This window comes from Canariomyces notabilis (assembly GCF_033297395.1).
Source record: "Canariomyces notabilis strain CBS 508.74 unplaced genomic scaffold N656scaffold_47, whole genome shotgun sequence".
NCBI lineage: Eukaryota > Fungi > Ascomycota > Sordariomycetes > Sordariales > Chaetomiaceae > Canariomyces > Canariomyces notabilis.
In genome coordinates this window covers 1-11503 of record NW_027041869.1, presented here as the reverse complement: position 1 = coordinate 11503, position 11503 = coordinate 1, and the positions used below count along the sequence as shown (strand labels likewise).

General features: G+C 56.4%; 5 protein-coding genes across 5 annotated transcripts; 2 read left to right on the top strand and 3 right to left on the bottom strand.

Annotated features, from left to right (window-relative positions):
• Positions 1–1685: 1685 nt before the first annotated feature.
• Positions 1686–3148, top strand: N656DRAFT_519057 (uncharacterized protein). Its single transcript, XM_064809941.1, has 3 exons — positions 1686–1782; positions 1847–2820; positions 2965–3148. The coding sequence occupies exon 2, from the start codon at positions 1868–1870 to the stop codon at positions 2747–2749; it is 882 nt and encodes a 293-aa protein (XP_064664789.1). The 5' UTR covers positions 1686–1782; positions 1847–1867; the 3' UTR covers positions 2750–2820; positions 2965–3148.
• Positions 3149–3720: 572 nt separating this feature from the next.
• N656DRAFT_763741 (uncharacterized protein) lies at positions 3721–7037 on the top strand (the record flags this gene model as incomplete). The annotated part of the gene is made up of 4 exons (XM_064813303.1): positions 3721–5099; positions 5187–6354; positions 6418–6550; positions 6590–7037. Exons 1-4 carry the CDS (start codon positions 3915–3917, stop codon positions 7035–7037), a joined length of 2934 nt encoding a protein of 977 aa, XP_064664788.1. The 5' UTR covers positions 3721–3914.
• Positions 7038–7278: 241 nt separating this feature from the next.
• N656DRAFT_793312 (putative 2OG-Fe(II) oxygenase family oxidoreductase) lies at positions 7279–8455 on the bottom strand (the record flags this gene model as incomplete). The annotated part of the gene is made up of 3 exons (XM_064817152.1): positions 7279–7983; positions 8045–8111; positions 8166–8455. 3 exons carry the CDS (start codon positions 8453–8455, stop codon positions 7279–7281), a joined length of 1062 nt encoding a protein of 353 aa, XP_064664787.1.
• Positions 8456–8704: 249 nt separating this feature from the next.
• Positions 8705–9670, bottom strand: N656DRAFT_518936 (uncharacterized protein). Its single transcript, XM_064809940.1, has 2 exons — positions 9498–9670; positions 8705–9439 (listed from the first exon to the last, which is right to left on the bottom strand). Exon 2 carries the CDS (start codon positions 9378–9380, stop codon positions 8874–8876), a length of 507 nt encoding a protein of 168 aa, XP_064664786.1. The 5' UTR covers positions 9381–9439; positions 9498–9670; the 3' UTR covers positions 8705–8873.
• Positions 9525–10942, bottom strand: N656DRAFT_518902 (uncharacterized protein). The gene is made up of 4 exons (XM_064809939.1): positions 10509–10942; positions 10218–10427; positions 9954–10164; positions 9525–9883 (listed from the first exon to the last, which is right to left on the bottom strand). The coding sequence occupies exons 1-4, from the start codon at positions 10682–10684 to the stop codon at positions 9560–9562; spliced, it is 921 nt and encodes a 306-aa protein (XP_064664785.1). The 5' UTR covers positions 10685–10942; the 3' UTR covers positions 9525–9559.
• Positions 10943–11503: the final 561 nt, after the last annotated feature.

Below are 11503 nucleotides of genomic sequence, written 5' to 3'. Positions count from 1 at the left end.
ATGCGTGAAAACTGAAAAGTTGGATGTCGGAGGCCCTGGAGTGGCAAGCGCAGTTTGCAGTACACGCGCTACAGTTCGACTTGTGTTCTCTGCTGTGGTAGATCGGAGTGATCCACACAGGGGTCCGCTATCCCCACCAAAATTCCCAGCTCGCAACGCAAAAGTTACCGGCATTTGCCCACCCAACAGGCTGGCAAAACAGAGCTGAGCAACGCTGTCTGAAAGCATAGAGATAGCGAATTGGCGTTGAGAACATAATAACCTCAATTCTACAAGCTCAAAACACTACCTGGCCTGACCGCCTACCCCCGCTCGCGAAGTGACGGTCTGGACGCCTGAAGTTGCTTTTCTTGCCGAACGCCAGAATAGTCTAGCCTTACATGGTTAGCGTGTTCCTAGATGACATCATAGCCTTGAGGCTGGGACAGACATACGATACAAATATCGGATTGCACATCGCCATGACATCTCAAATCGCCATCTTGTTCAGGGGCATGCATGCAATCCCGACACGTCGCATCTCGCAACACGCATCACGCATCGCTCGAGTTGCGCTCAATGTCCAACATCCTTTATATTATTCTCCCATGGGCCGTCTCTAGTGCATAGCTTTAGTGCTGTTGCTGCTTGCTGCTTGAATCGCCTCGCCAGTGTCGCATTGCTTGTGGCTAGCGGTTCGGACGGCTTGATTGACCCTGCTTAGCCTTTAAGCTTGCCCCTGGTTCGGTTGGGGTTGAGGTCCGGTATCATTGTAAGTTCGCACGTGCAATTGACTGACACGACGCGGCTTAAATAGGGGTCGCGTATTGTTGAAGCGATTCAGATTGAGAAAGAGAAAGCCTTGGGCATGACAGCATCCCGCTGAATGCCATGACGATGGAAATGCGATGCAATTTTGAAAATGTCATGTTGTGCCGGTGCCATTGGTGTGTGGACATGATGGGTGGACATGTTGGGGGCACTAGGCCGTATGTGGCTAAGCTCCGGTTTCGTGTGGACAGTCTGCTCCGGTTCAACCCAAGGAAAAGCTTGGTCTATGGCATTGATTGGTGACTCGTCGCTTTTGGTAAGGTATCATTCGCAGGTTTAAAAAATTAATAAACGGCAGGTTCATCTCTCATTGTGCCTTGGCCTCTTGAATCACTCGCTGGTGTCAGGATCGGTCCAGAGCCCAGGCACATTTATTGCTGCACTTGTTGCTTGAAGCCACTGCAAGTTGAGGCCAGGAGCTGCTGAACCAGTGGTTACGACTTACCACCGCAACCTTAACCTGACCCTATCGATGTGGACGAGTTGGACCGACTCAAGTATTGTATGTGCTTCCACTCCGTTGGACGTACTACACCCTGGTCCCCCTTGGTTCCCGAAACACACTTCTAAGCTGCCGTGAATTATTAAATGTCCATGACAGCCGCACTTGGGACAGCTGACTTTCGACCAAGCAATGTCGCTCGACCAACGAGGTTGGGTACATGCGAGGTTCCAGCGGAGGGATTGCCAGTTCGCCACGGCCTGACGTGTTTAGGCCGTGCTCTCTGCTCAGATATCGAAGCGCGGTTGGCTTAGCGGTTGGTAGCAACTGTAGGTTGCTTGGGCTCGCCGCTTGGGACATTTCCAGCCCAATCCGAACTCGATAAGGCATCTGCTTCCCGTGAACTGAGTTTACATTCTTCCGCCTTTGTGTCTTGACAAGTTCACTGCTGCGCTGCCGACCGCCGTCTGCCGTTGCTTCGCCTCGGTCGTATATACAGCCTTTTGGGCCTGCCCTGGTGTAAGCTTGAGGTTCGGTCGCCTGCTTAAGCCATGAGCAGAAGTCACACACTCACATAACCCTTCCATCGTCGAGATATCCTAGTCCTGAGACACAATGTTTTTCCGACAACCCGGACACGCGCCCGAAGCGGCCGGTAAGATATACCGACTGGCGACGCCGGAATCCTCCAGCGGCTCGGAGACGTCCTCCATCGCCGAAGCGCACCACGACCACGACCGCACACAAGCCCAACAAGATTACAATAGCAACGGTAACATGAACAGCAAAACCACTGCTTCAGCCCCCGATAACCGTCACCTCTCATCGCTCCCACTCCCATCGCCACTCCGACCGAGTTCCCCAACCCGCCCGTTCTCACCCGACGACTACCTCTCAAGCCTGCACCCGTGCCTCGTCCTCACCCGCGACGCGACCCCGTGGCCACACGCGCCCAGCCCCAACCGCAACCCGCGCCCCTTCCTCATCCTCACGCACACTAGCAATGCCACCACCGACATCAACACCGACACCAACACGGCCGTGACGACCAGGGCATTGACACTAACCGACGGCGCGCTCCGCCTTCTGCCCGTGTCGCCGGCCTCCGTGGCGCAAGGGAGCTGGTACTGGCGGTGCGTGGAGAACGCCGAAACGGGGTGGTTGGGCCTGTGCAACGTCGCGTCGGGGACCTACCTGGGCCACGACTGCTTCGGCAATGTGCGCGCGACACAGCCGCACCATCGCGGGTGGGAGTATATCTGTCTGAGGCGCTGCCCCGGGCCTGGTGGCCGTGGACGAGGGGGTGGGTACGTTATGGATTTGGTCGTTGCCGATAACAATGGTGGAGATGGGTATGGGAGGCTGATGAGGGTTGCGGAAGCGAAGGGGGAGGAGGAGGAGGAGGAGGGGAGGTTGGTGCTTGTTGATCGTCGGGATCATGATGGGGGAGGGGACGGGGTGGTTTGGGAGTTTGTAGAGGTTGGTTTGGCCTGTTAGGGCGTTCTGGAGAGATGCTGCCGAGTGTTGTGTGATGCCTCGATAAGGCCTTTGGTCTCAGGTTCGGACGTGTAGGTTGCGACCAGTCAGTTGACATCACGCACCGTGCTGGGAAAACCTGAGTGACAATCTCAGACTGACGGTCCCGTTAAGAGGGGTAGTCGAGAGGATCGTTTTTGCATACAGAAATTTGGCCTCACTAACAGAAGTCGCAGCCTCCTTAGGTACTGTACCTACGCTTTCTCCCGCATTCCGAGGGAAGGTACGGACCACACATTTCAAGCTGCCATCATACCAGACCTTCTGGTTGCCTTGCCTTAAGATGCCCTCGGCCCCTGCCAAGGCGCACACGGGTGAAGGATCATCCATCACCTTAGGCTTGGTACGGACGACATTTCGGTCGTGAAGATTGCGTCCAGTACACCAGCTCTTGAGTCCTGGACTCCTGGCCTCCTTCGTCCCGCGGATACTGTGTGCTTGCAGTGGACAGAAAGTGGCTCACCGCGTCAGCCTGTCAGGCAGACGACGCAGTCCTCTAACCTGGAATTAGGAGGTGCGAGATTGACAGCAACTGTGGTTGTTGCAGATTGTGCAACCGCAGTTCACCACACTTGGCGGCACCTGTTGCCGTCAATAATCCATGCGGGAGCCGGCATGGATTCTGGGCAGGTGCTGACGGGCAGGCAGCATGGGTCGCTGCCAGATGTGCTTCGCCCCGCAGAACCGTCCAAGTTTCGTGCCTGGCCGCCGCCAACTGCTGTAACCCCTAGATTTTCGCGACATCCAAAGTTTTGCCATGGCGGGATGGCAAAACCTGCATACACATACCTACGGTAGAACTTATGACGGGAATGGTATTTACCCCGCAATCTGCCGCGAGAATACGCCCTGCTAAGCCATTTGAGTCTCGGAGAAGTAACAGCCGAATGTGAAAGTAACTTATGTTGACATTCAGGTGTAACTTTGCGGCTTGCTGAGACGCTACCCTCAAGGTCCTCGATCATCGATGCACGTCAACACGATGACCCCAGATTTGGGGGACGATCGCGAAGGGCAATTGCAGTCTTTCCTGGCAAAGGCATAGACTGCATCTTCACCTTCGCTCCAATTGACCTCCGCTAGACTCTCCGGTTCCTTTCCTATCACAACACGATTGCAAGGGGTTATGGACCTGGAGAAGACTCATGTCCCTCCCTCCTGCACGGCACAGGATGTACCGACAAGCCGTTGGAACAGGACGAGCCGGGTCCGCAGATCTAGGGTGCAGCGCTTGTTCGGCGTTGCATGCCTGGCATTCATTGCCTATGCGCAATGGAGACAAATCTCGTCGCCAGGGCCAGACCCAGCATCTGCCCCAGATGTCACAGTGCATGGTCTCTCGATCAAGAGGCTGCAGGAGGATCTCAATGTGTGCGCTAAGCTACATAAGAAGCCAACTGACCCCATAGGATATGGTCGTGAGAGAAATGCTCGTTATGTCGACGGTCACAGGCCCACTCTCATCCGCAACGCCACTGTCTGGGTTGGTGAACCAGACCGTGAAAATGGCGACTCCTCCTGGATAACGGCCGATGTCTTCATCGAGCATGGTCTGATCAAGCAGGTTAGCCGCGACCTCGACCCGCAAACGCTGCCGAGCGATGTGTCGGTCTATGACGCCGCTGGTCGGCCCCTGACCAGCGGAATCATCGACATGCACAGTCACGCCGGGGTGCACTCACTGCCAACGATACGGGCCAACGATGATACCAGCGAGCTCTCGACAGATATTACGCCCTACGTGCGCACCATCGACGCCATACAGCCGACCGACTACCAGCTTCAGGTGATCAAGTCCGGAGGCGTCACGACCTCCTTGGTCCTCCCTGGCTCCGGTAACAATATCGGCGGCGAAGCCTTTGTCATCAAACACGCCGTTGGCCGCGCTGACGGACGCAACGAAATCAGCATCTCGGACCTCCTCGCGGACCCAGACCGCAACTGGCGGTATATGAAGATGGCATGCGGCGAGAACCCCAAGCACATCCATGGAAAGGTTGGCGAACGTGGCCCAACGAGCCGTCTCGGCGAAAGTTGGGAGCTTCGCCACGCGTTCAAGCAGGCCTCTAAACTTCTTCAAGAGCAAGACGACTGGTGCCAGGCCGCGTCCCGGGACCTGAACAGGGTGAAAGGATATCTGCCCAACGAGATACGATGGGAGGCACTAGTTGGGGTCCTTCGAGGGCAAGTCCATGTAAATGTCCACTGCTATACTGTGCCAGACTTGGAAGCCTTCGTCGATCACACCAACGAATTCAAGTTCCCTGTGAGGGCATTTCACCATGCCCACCAGGCGTATCTCGTGCCAGAGGTGAGCCCTCCAGCCAATTTTTTGTCACTTTGTGCGCTGCAGCGGCAGAGGTCATCTGGACAAGGGGAAACTAACGGTTCGAGCCAGGTGCTGAAGCGAGCCTGGGGTGACGATCCGCCAGCTTTAGCCCTCTTTGCGGACAATATGTGGTACAAGGCTGAGTCTTACATCGCCTCTGAATATGCGGGCAAGCATCTGTATGACAACGGCCTTGTCCCAATTTACGTCAGCGACAATCCGATACTCAACGCCCAACACGTTGTATTGGAAGCCGCAAAGGCGTACAAGTACGGACTCCCGTACCACGCCGCCCTCGCCTCGGTGACCAGCGCCCCTGCCGAGAGACTGGGCTTGGGCCAGCGGCTCGGCAAGGTAAAAGCGGGTTTTGACGCCGACGTTGTGGTGTGGGACAGCGACCCGCTCAGTCTCGGCGCCGCCCCGGTGCAGGTATGGATCGACGGCACGGCGCAGTACGAGCACCCGTTCGAACTCAACAAGTCGTTCAGGGGCACCATCACTCCGGATCCGAACCTCGCCACCATTGTCGAGAACCCAACCGTTCTCCATGGAGATGTAATTTTTACGGGGATTACCAAGCTGCTGATCCCCAATGATTCCAACTCCAACCTCCCAATCACCAGCCCCGCGAATGTCCTCCCCGCCACGTTCAACCTGACCATCTCCGAGGGCAGAATCACCTGCCTCGGCATCTGCCCCTTTCCTCCCAATACTACCGATACCGCTAGCATCAAAGCCACCACACGAATCATCCATTTGCGCAACGGACATATCACGGCCGCCTTCACCGCCATCGGGTCCACACTCGGCTTGAACTCAATTGACGACGACCGCACGGCAACAGACAACGGCGCAGGGCCCACCTTCAGCCGCGCACTCGACGGTTTGGCGCTCGACACAGCCAAGCTGCGCGCCGCGCAGCGCTACGGCGTGACCCGCGCTATCTCCGCGCCCAAACTGCTCCCCGGCGACGTCCGCTCGCATCATGGTACGAGTGTTGGGTTCTTGACCGGCGCCTTGACCGTGACTGCCACTACTGGTACTACTGGTGCTGGTGCTAAGGGCGGAGCGGTCTTCCAGGAGGACGTAGCGGTGCATTACACGCTGGATCAAACCGTCAAGACGCTCAATGGAGTGTCCACTTCCGGGGAAGTGGGCAGGTTGCGAGCGAAACTGCTGCGGGCGGTGGCCGGGCTGGGTAAGGGTAGAACTACTACCGGTCACGGTACGGACCACGGTGCGGGTAGCAATAGCAATAGCAACGGCGACCCCGAGGAGAGTGACCCGGACCCGTATATAGAGGAGGCCTTCCTCAAACGGGTCGTCACGGGCGAGATGCCGCTTGCTGTGACGGTGCACAGCGCCGACACCATCCTCGCGCTTCTGCGGGTCAAAGCCGTAGTTGAGCAGCGTGCTGCTGCTACTGCTGCGGAGTCATGCCTGGTATCATCATGTGTCCAGCGGCGGGGGAGGGGGATCAGGATGGTGATCCTCGGCGGCGGCGAGGCGCACCTTGTTGCGAGAGAGCTGGCCGAGGCCGGCGTTGGGGTGGTGCTGGCGCCCATGCTGTCGTTTGGCGTGTCGTGGGACCAGAGGCGGGCGTTGACCGGGGCGCCGCTCACGAATGGGACGGGGCTGGATGTGCTTGTTGACGCTGGGGTGGTTACGGCTGTTGGACTGGAGGAAGACTGGGTGGTGAGGGACCTTGGGCTGTTGGCTGGGATTGCGCATGCGAATAGCGGAGGCGGGATTGGGGAGAAGGATGCGCTGGGGTTGGTGAGCGGGAATGTGTACAGGATGCTGGGACTGCAGGAGCCGGACGTTAGGGAGCACTTTATCATTCATGAGGGCAGTCCGCTGGAGATTGGTTCGAGAGTGAAAGTGGTGGGTGGAGGACTGGGGCATGTCGAGGTCTACTAGGGTTGCGCGGATGCCTATAAGATCTGGCAAAGCACGAACGCGGTTCGAGGGGGCGTTTTACTAGTTTCAAGCACATCCGATTGACTAACACGATTCCCAATGCGTAAATACTGGTACTACTACCAATGTTCAGGGGTAACGACTGTCCGCTGCAACATGCCCTTCGCCCGTAACCTCAATCGCAAACCACATTCCACTCCACACTCGGTTCCACTCCACACTCGGCCCGCAATGATTCATCTTAAGCGGCCGCCTTGACAGAGGTAGGCGCAGCCTTAGGCGGCTCGACCTCGGCGCCCTCGACCATGCCACCGAGCAGCATGGAGGACGGGGCGAGGGCCTGGACAGCGGCTTCGGCCTTGAAAGCAAAGAACTTCTCGTCGTGCCACTGGCCAGCGGTAATGTACCTGCCCTCGCTGTCGGTGAACATGGTCTGGTCCTCGGCGCGGAGGAAGTAGGCGATGGAGTAGCGGTGCTCGTCATAGTTCAGGGGCACGACGCGATGGATGCACGACTGCATCGTGTGGCCGCTCGCAAAGCGCAGCGAGTCGCCCACGTTCATGACGGCGCAACCTTCCTTGGGCGCGACAAAGCCGAACTCGCGGGATCCGGGCGGCCGGATCTGCAGGCCCCACTGGTCGCTGAAGAGTAGCGTCAGGGAGCTGATGTCGGTGTGCTTCTGGTGGCCAATGTTCTTGGTCTTGCTCGGGTCCGAGGGGATGTAGTGCATCATGGCGAGCGTGCTGGTCGAGGGCCGGTCGTTGCGATGCATGTTCTCGAAGCGGTCCGCGCCCGTGCGGCCCGTCCCCGTCGACAGAGCCGACAGGATCACCTTGGTGACGGTGTTGGAGTTGGCAATGGCATGCTCGAGGATCTTCATGTCCGGGCTGTTCTTGAGCACAGCGGGGATCTTGGGGCTGTCACGCTGGATCTCGTCTCGGGATACCTGTGCAAGACTTAGAGTTTAAGGGTGTCCAGGAGCAAGGCATCGCCGCGGACCATCCCACCTTGATCATCTCATAGCCGTCCCTCGTGTCGTCGAGGACACCCCGCCGTGAGCCCACGGGCTCGTATCTGTTCGTGTCAGTCTTCAAACGGGCTTCTGAAGGATGGTTCGGCGCTGCCTACCCGAGATGGGGAGCAATGAGACCGAATTCGTTCTTGGCCTCGAGGGGAGCGTCAAAGAAACGATACATGAGGTCAAGGGTCGCTTCCTTGTCCTCGAGAACCCGGCGTCCCTCAATGCCCCTGAGGTCAAGGTAAAAGAAGCCCTCCTTCTCGCAGCAGCGCACCAATTTCTCCACCTCGGCGGGGTCCTGCGAGAGAAGAAGGCTGTAGTCGACCGTCTCCATGGGATAGACGGGGACCTTGGTCCCGTTCCACTCGACGCTCTGCGGAGGATCCATTGCAATGCCCATAATGTTCAACTCTGCCCGTTAAGTTGGCACCAAGGTAGATGGTCGTGGATGTCGGCAGTTTTCAAGATGTATATGAAGTAGGACGCCCCCATATACCTCGGCTTGCAGAGCATTTGATTCTTCTTATAGCTGGCAAGCTCACCAACACTCAACCTCGGCGTTCTAGTCGAAGCACCAACTGCCGCCCCCTGATAACGTTTCCCCTCCCCCGCGTCGAGTGCATTTACCCAGCTGGGCCTAGATGTCACGTAACCTCCTCGGTCGGGGCTGCGAAACTGATCTTCTGCAACCGCGGAGCTGTGCAGCGGCTTGCTTTCCAGCATGGATTGTTGGCATTGGCCAACGAGGCATAGGCGACTCGTCTCCGAGCTCGGCCGGTGGCCTTGACATTGAGCACGTTACCAGCGGGATGTAACACTCAGCTGTGATAGTAGTGTAGGACCTCTTCCCCAGGCGGCTGATGAGAAGGTACCGAGACGCCCTTTGGATGCCGAGAGTAGAGGAGGCATGCAATGATTGCATCACCAATCGTTGCCAGGCCAGCGCTGCCATCTATCAGAGACCACGCTAAAACCGGCAATGTAATATCCAGGCTGTGATATTGCGGGGTGCAGGTCAAGTGGTTAACTGGTTTGTCTATCATCTTGCTCACCAACATCCTGGTGAACCCCCACAGCTCAAGGCAGCTCCAATAGCTATGGGAGCTACCTTGTTCAGCTTCCCGAACACACGTAATGATTTTGCAAAGCCGAAGGGTCTCTGGAAAAGCAATCGGATCCCTAATTTGGTGTCCCGGCAAAATAGAGTCATGTACGTCCGGGCCCTGTCTAGATTGGTCCGTCCCGGACGCCACTGTCCCGAGGGTAACCCTCGGTGCATGGTGTGAGCACCTACGCGCTGCTTTGAGGCAGGCACTCCACGGCATGCCGCTGTGTCGGAGTCCAGTTCATCCCGTCGATGTAGCTCCCTCATTTTAGAGGTACCCTGAGTTCTGTCAGGCCTCCACATACAATGAATGCAATTGGAAGGACGGCATCCTGACCTGTGTAGTCATTGCAAAATTGCAGGCAGTGATCTAATGTCTTCTTTGCTGGACTGCCCTGCTTAGACATCATAAAACACCATTGTCCTTATTTCGATGCTTTCCCTCCATGGATCATCGATGTGCCTTGGGTCTTCAAACGCCGAGTGCGGCGCCCGTCGCGCTACGCCCTGGGCCGAGTCGTAGCACTTGATCAAGAGAACTTCGTCGGGCCGCTGAGCGTACTTGAAATACCACCTGTGAGCGGCTGATGGCTTGACTGTCCAAGACTCGCGTTCATGGTCCGTGTATATGATTTTACCGGGCACCAAGTCCTCTTCTGCAATTGTTCTGGCGTCTGCCACTGCTAGAGGATCCTTGTAGACCGTCTTAATGGGCCGCCAAGCCTGTTGGCGGGCGGACGTATTAGCACCGGGGGCAATTAACTGACGAGAGTCCGATGATGGATGCTCTTACATTGATGATCTGCCACCGCCTCTTGAGCAGTTCGTCCGCCTCGTCAGGCAAAAGCCATCGCAACAACGACTCGGCGCCAGCATAGGACTGGTCGACATGGGTCCGCAAAATCGGTCCCCTTTTAGCTTGGTTTCCTGGTCCCATGTTGTGCCAGTTCGTTGGACCACGGCGGGTCTTGTGGTCCCACACGAAAACCCGAGAGGCACCGGTCCTAGTTGATCTAAGTCGTGATCTAGGAAAGTGGACCAGAAATTGGGAGCTTACACTTTCTTCAACAGCTGCTCCATTTCAGCGTAATATGCCACTTCGATGCTCTCCTTGTCGCGGTAGCCATCTTCTCGGCAACCGGATTGGTCCTCGTGGTGACATAACTCGAAGCCGCTGCCATCAAGCGTGAACATGGCCTCATGCCCAGTAATATCCCTTACGGTCACCGGAGTTGGTACGAGAGACCTTTTGTTAGTGACTGTTTCTCTGTGAATTAGGCGATGTGATTAGCGAACACTGCGCTGCTGTATGAGAAGGGCAGTGTGAAAGCAGAGCAACCATCCTTACTTTTGAACATATACCGGCTCAGGCAATGAGCCATCGCCTGGATCGTTGTAGTAATTCAAGGTTGTGGCCACCTCAACATCGCTGCCGCCACTCTCTGAGAGACTGGCTGAGTCCCTATGGGAATGCAATGCCGCAGACTCAGAGACGGTCTGGATCACGGTACTGGCAACAGCCATGCTGATCAGTCTTCCTCTCCTATGTCTGGCTGCCTTCTCGTCCAGCAGTAGGGTTGTTGGCTGCTACTTTCTCGCCAGGACTCTCCGAGTACGCGACTAAAGTGCAGTGCACACGTGATGAGATCGATCTTTCCCGAGACACTTCGTTTGGACATGAACTCGGCACAAGATGTGCCGCCGATAGAGTGCTGAATACCACGGTACCGGGAGGGCGGGCTGATCAACCCCGCTCTTGAACCATCCCTCGTCACCTGCGAGATCGGGTAGCGGGCGGAAGCCATGGCATCACAACGATTGGCCAGGTCTATTGCAGGCTGCAACAGTCCATGTGGAATGAACTCGATGAAGTGAGGCATTAGAAGATGAAGCGACTAGTTTTGGGGTTGAGAAAGACAATTGAGAACTACATAGCAGCAGTGTCCAATAACTTGTAGCGGCCGCACCAGAAGGCCCGCATCGGGTTCGCTTCGAGGCGCTGCGACATGTGCACGAGGGAACTAGGAACGATTGGACTTATTAAGAGTGTGCTCTAGAGACACCGGCTTGGTGATGACACCGGCAAAAAGTTACTTTTCGCCACTCTAGAACCCCCCTAACTAGCACCCTAGCCTACAAGGGTTAGTAAATATATTTCTAGCCCTCTAGTTGCCCCCCCCTAAATTGAAGCTATGCCGTCTTAGGTGTACCTATACACTACAATTTTTCTACCCTCCTCCTTTATTAGGAAGAAAACCTCTATAGTATATTTTATAACTTTGAATATAACGTACTTGCATAACGAGTTGCGCAGCATAACGAGTTGCGCACTTTTCTTGCACC

Bases quoted from the DNA above. Each gene is read 5' to 3' on its own strand.
- N656DRAFT_519057 (XM_064809941.1), top strand. From the start codon at position 1,868: ATGTTTTTCCGACAACCCGGACACGCGCCCGAAGCGGCCGGTAAGATA.
- N656DRAFT_518936 (XM_064809940.1), bottom strand. From the start codon at position 9,380: ATGCCGTGGAGTGCCTGCCTCAAAGCAGCGCGTAGGTGCTCACACCAT.
- N656DRAFT_518902 (XM_064809939.1), bottom strand. From the start codon at position 10,684: ATGGCTGTTGCCAGTACCGTGATCCAGACCGTCTCTGAGTCTGCGGCA. The intron at 10,165-10,217 runs GTAAGCTCCCAA...TAGATCAACTAG, and splicing joins GAGCAGCTGTTGAAGAAAGT to GACCGGTGCCTCTCGGGTTT. The intron at 9,884-9,953 runs GTAAGAGCATCC...GCCCGCCAACAG, and splicing joins GGCGGTGGCAGATCATCAAT to GCTTGGCGGCCCATTAAGAC.